The sequence below is a fragment of the Sprattus sprattus genome (assembly GCF_963457725.1).
Source record: "Sprattus sprattus genome assembly, chromosome: 8".
In the NCBI taxonomy this organism is placed as follows: domain Eukaryota; kingdom Metazoa; phylum Chordata; class Actinopteri; order Clupeiformes; family Clupeidae; genus Sprattus; species Sprattus sprattus.
Genome location: NC_137927.1, coordinates 26,754,689 through 26,759,688, shown reverse-complemented (window position 1 = coordinate 26,759,688; position 5,000 = coordinate 26,754,689). Strand labels below are relative to the sequence as shown.

General features: G+C 49.1%; 1 protein-coding gene across 4 annotated transcripts in view; it reads left to right on the top strand.

The window, feature by feature from the left end:
• The window catches only part of adamtsl3 (ADAMTS-like 3), a 116,740-nt gene that overhangs the window by 85,809 nt on the left and 25,931 nt on the right, over nucleotides 1-5,000 (top strand). For all 4 annotated transcript variants that reach the window (XM_080843903.1, XM_080843904.1, XM_080843902.1 and 1 more), the window contains 2 exons: nucleotides 1,641-1,915; nucleotides 2,440-2,563. In XM_080843903.1, the coding sequence (XP_080700029.1) occupies nucleotides 1,641-1,915; nucleotides 2,440-2,563 (399 nt within the window). The remainder of the gene's footprint in view (nucleotides 1-1,640; nucleotides 1,916-2,439; nucleotides 2,564-5,000) is intronic.

Here is a 5,000-nt window from a genome sequence, read left to right as displayed (position 1 = left end):
AGCTCAAAAGCCACAGCTCTCTGTTCAGTTGTCTCTCACCTCGGTTGGAACGGGTGCATACTTTTTTCTTTTGGAAAACGGGTGCATACTTTTTTCTTTGGGATGTTTTTAAGGTCACAGTGTCGACCTAAAAATACGTCTCAGATCAGCAGTTCATCAAGACACTTCCTCCAATTCCGAAAATGTTTATTTGTCATGAATAAATGTTTGCTTTCGAAATAAGAATAGATTTGGTGGGAGAGCGGCCACCTGACTGGCTCAGTGCACGACAAGTGGAATGTTTGCACTGGAGAACACGTTCATCAATCATAACATCCACCATTGGCCACCAAGGCTCGGGGAAAACATACAGCCTGCCAAAAGCAATGCAAACGTGTCATAATCACGAGGACCCGTTTGGCAAAAAATATCCAGTGGAAACAAATTGAACCACAATGAAGTGAAGATAATCCTGCATCATTGGCCACCCGCATGACCATGCTTTCATTTGCAGAGAGAATAGAGGAAGAGGTGACCTAGAACTCGAAGGTGAGGCTCTGTACTCTGTACTCTGTACTCTGTACTTAGCTAAATTGCTACTACCAGAGGATGTAGAGGACAGTTGAGGCTCTCTGAAAAGATAATGCCTGGTCTGACGTGGGGGGGCTGGGGGGGGCATAACACTTACTGACCTGGTCACATGACTCACAGGGCCGGCCCAAGGGCATTGTGGGAAACACAGTGCTGTCCGCTCCGGTTACCGCCTCCTCACCTCTGCTGTGCAGTGTCACTCCACAGCTGCTCCCCCTGGGCTCCCACGGCCATAAAAGCGCTGGAGAGGAGAGATGGCTGCCGCTGTTGCTGCCGAGCATACTTGACTTGCTCTCCGAGTCCAGATACATTTCAGTCAAGTCAGTGGCCTCCATACAAAGCACCGGCGATTCCAATTGTGATGCAAGGCCCTGCTATATGAATGTGATGGTTCAGTAGCTTTGTATGCTATTCATCAGACTGTGTTTACGAGGGCGGCGGGAGCTGCTGATGATTTCACCGGCCTCACAGCCCTCTCCAGCAGCAGGAGGCTGGTGCGTTCGTTAGCTCTCCAGGTTAGGTCACCCCTGCTCCAGGGCTGGGTGCAGTCGGTGCATAATGATGCATGGTAATGCTCCTGTGATCTACTGGTAATCAGACTTAGGAGTGTGGCATTGAACATCAATCGGTTCAAGACTGCTTCTTAACTCAATAGTCCGGTCTGAAATTCTGAGGTTTTTTTTCATTCTTCTTGACTTATTTTAGTTATTAAACACACCAAATGAACAAAGCTTTATTTATACCGTTTAAGAGAAGTCCTCTAGCCATCTAACCATTCTATAATACATACATCCACCCGTCCTTACAGCAATCCAGCCATTCAATCACAATTCATCTACTGACTCCAAACTCAATTCAGCTTCTCCACAGGATAAGCGGCCCCTGTTGGTTGAGATTGTGGTATGTTCCCTCACAGGTTCATCCCCTGTTGGTTGAGATTGTGGTATGTTCCCTCACAGGTTCATACCCTGTTGGTTGAGATTGTGGTATGTTCCCTCACCCCTGTAGGTTGAGATTGTGGTATGTTCCCTCACCCCTGTTGGTTGAGATTGTGGTATGTTCCCTCACAGGTTCATCCCGGGCCCCTGGTCGTCCTGCAGCACCAGCTGTGGGCGGGGCTTTCAGAAGCGCTGGGTGAAGTGCCGTGTGCTGCTGACCTTCACGCAGGCCGAGGTGGACCTGCCGGACGAGGAGTGCGACGAGGACGACAAGCCGCCGGTGCAGAGGCTGTGCGAGCTGGAACCCTGCACTGGCTCTCCAGCGCCCCCCCAGGGCCGAGAAGGGCAGCACGGCCCCCAGTGGGGCTACCGCAAGTTTAGCCCGTGCTCCAAGTCCTGCGGCGGAGGTGAGAGGAAGAGCTTCAGGCATCAAGAACAACACTGCACCACATCACACCACACCACACCACACTGCACCCAACCTCAACACCCTCATCCAGCAAAAACAGGCTGAGGCGATATGTAGGACAGTTGAATTGAAGCTCAGTTGTTTGGAAATATATTTCCTGCATGTTTTGGAAAGACAACAGAGGAATAGCTGTTCCAGGCATACACCAGGCACCTCTCGCTTAACGTGGACTCGGCTCACTGAACCACTTCAAACCCTGGCCCTCGTGCTCCCCCCCCCCTCCCCTCACACTCCTCACGGTCTGCCTCATGCATTTCAGATAGCCGCTGTGGGAAGATTAAGCCCACTTGACTGCTGATCGCTTACTAATGTGTGTTGTATCTCTATGTTGTATCTACCCTATGAAGCCAACTGAATTATCCCCACTTTAACTACCTCTCTCTCTCTCTCTATCTCTCTCTCTCACTCTCTCTCTCTCTCAATCTCTCTCTATCTCTCGCTGTCACCGTCTGTCGCCCGTAGGCACCCAGACCTTCGTGGCGCGGTGCCTGAGTGGCGGCGCGGTGGTGAATGCCGCTCTGTGCGACAGCGCCAGCCGGCCACGGGTGATGATGCGGGTATGCAACCCGGAACCCTGCGGCATGAGGTAAGAATCCAACCCAGCAGCCCGCCTCAGTGGCACAGACATGGGGCTTTTCTGGAGGAGGCCTGGGGGTCTCGGGGTCCATGCCAGCGTTCCCAGGCCATCACAGCTGTCTGGAGCGCCGTGGTGCACATCCACCACCGCCTCCGGCACGGCCCACAGGCTTCCCGTCCAGATCAGACCTCAGTCAGAGCAGCAGCAGAGCTGGAGCTGGAGCCGAGATGGCAAGTCAAAGGACTGGCACACGGCCGAATAAGACAAAGAGTTCTGGTGTGCATTAGGATCATGTGTCTGTCCAGAAAGCCAGGGGTAAATGAGAGAGAAAGAGAGAGAGAATGAGTAGAAGAGAGAGAGAGAGAGAGAGAGAAGGAGAGAGAGAGAGAGAGAGAGAGCGAGAGAGCGAGAAAGAGGAAGAGAGAGAGAGAGAGCGAGGAAGAGAGAGAGAGATACTCACATCCCTTTTTACCAGCAAGCAATGTTTTGCCAGTGGTGGTCAGGACGAGGGATGTGCCTAGATTTGTAATGACTCATGGTAAGCGTCATATCATACCCAGCTTCAGTTCCAGTCTCGTCACCCATATTACTCACCCTGCATACGCTTTACTGGCTGAAATGGGCTGATGAGATGAAACATGGTTCCTGTAAAAAGCGCTCTTGTTTTACGGTCATTTATGCCAACCCAAACAACACGCTGCTGTACCCTAACAACTCGGATGGCTGGACTGTGGAGCGGGCCCCTCCGCTTAACTCAAACCTTGCGTCCGCTGTTTATTTATGGTCTTTTTTGTTATTGTCATGGGTTGGAGCACCTCGCAACAGGCTGGATGTAGCATTCAGGTTCAATTTTGGTTCTGGGACAAATGATTAACGTCATTTAGAGGCAGCCAGAGAAAACAGGTCCAGAGGATCGAACAACTGCTCAGTCCCTGTGCCAGTAATGTTGATAAGATCGGGCCTGCCTGCACCAAATTGCCATCACAATACATAGAATTAGTCAGAATTATTTACAACATGCTCCGGGAACAGGTGGTTCCAATATGGCTGGCAAACACTCAGCCCTGCAGCATGTTGTGAAACCATTTATGTTGCGGTCATGCATACAATGGGAAATATTGCCTTTAGGACGCCTTTGTCAGAACTACAAATCGCTCTTCTGCGTATCAATAAGTTGGAGGAAAAACTGTGGAAATGGGCCGCCTGTAGATAATAATATACTGTATAATAATGGGGCAATATTCTTCACAATCTCTTGAAGGCACTAGAGACATGACCCACAGAAATAGACCCACAACAAATATGTGATCGTTTGAAGTCTCTCTCTCTCTCTCTCTCTCTCTCTCTCTCTCTCTCAGTCTCTCTCTCTCTCTCTCTCTGTCTCTCTCTCTCTCTCTCTCTCTCAGTCTCTCTCTCAGTCTCTCTCGCTCTCTCTCTCTCTCAGTCTCTCTTGCTCTCTCTCTCTCTCAGTCTCTCTTGCTCTCTCTCTCTCTCAGTCTCTCTCTCTCTCTCTCTCTCTCTCTCTCTCTCAGTCTCTCTTGCTCTCTCTCTCCCTCAGTCTCTCTCGCTCTCTCTCTCTCTCAGTCTCTCTCTCTCTCTCTCTCCCCCCCCCGCTCTTTCTCCTTCCCTCACCCCCGCTCTCTCTCTCTTTCTCAAACACACACACACAGGCACACACACACACACACACACACAAACTCAAAGATGAAAGGCAGTGCTGTAGGAATGCAGGCTCCTCTTGCTGGCACATGGGGGAGATGGGATGGCAGGTTTTCATTTCTATCTTTACCTTTTTATAGAAAGTAAACATCCTAGAAATAACAGTGTATTCAAGTCAACACACACACACACACACACACACACACACACACAGTGTATTCAAGTCCACCGCTGTGTGGCTGCAGTAAATCCCCTCGAATAAAGCCGTATTTTCATAATGATTCATTGTAGGACATGGCAAATAGAGCAATAGTGTTTGATTGTCACATTTGTTGTTGACCAAGGGATTGTTTTCCATTGTAAGACCGAAAATATGATTAATCCAGCGGGTATTTGCTTTTTTTCCTTTGTTAAACGATCATTTTCTTTCCCATGCCAGGCCTAGAGAGACAGGCCTGGTTTGTCTTCAAGGACTGCATTCAGATTGAACCTAAATAGCTTGTCAGGCTGCTTTCAAAAGGGGAATATTTGACAAAAACACAGGCTTGTTTTTTCCAATAACTGACCCCTTGCCAATGTCAGCAGGACAGCTGGTTTTTGGGAATGACAGTGTGGATGAAGTCAGAGCTGATGTTGATACAGAAATGATTATTTCTCATATCAGCGCTTTGCTTTTTCAGTGCTCTCAGGTTTTTGTTTTCGCTGATGAACTCATAAAAGACGAACATTTTACAAGTCAAAATAGACATAATCATTACCTCATACTGTACTTAAAATGCACATCATA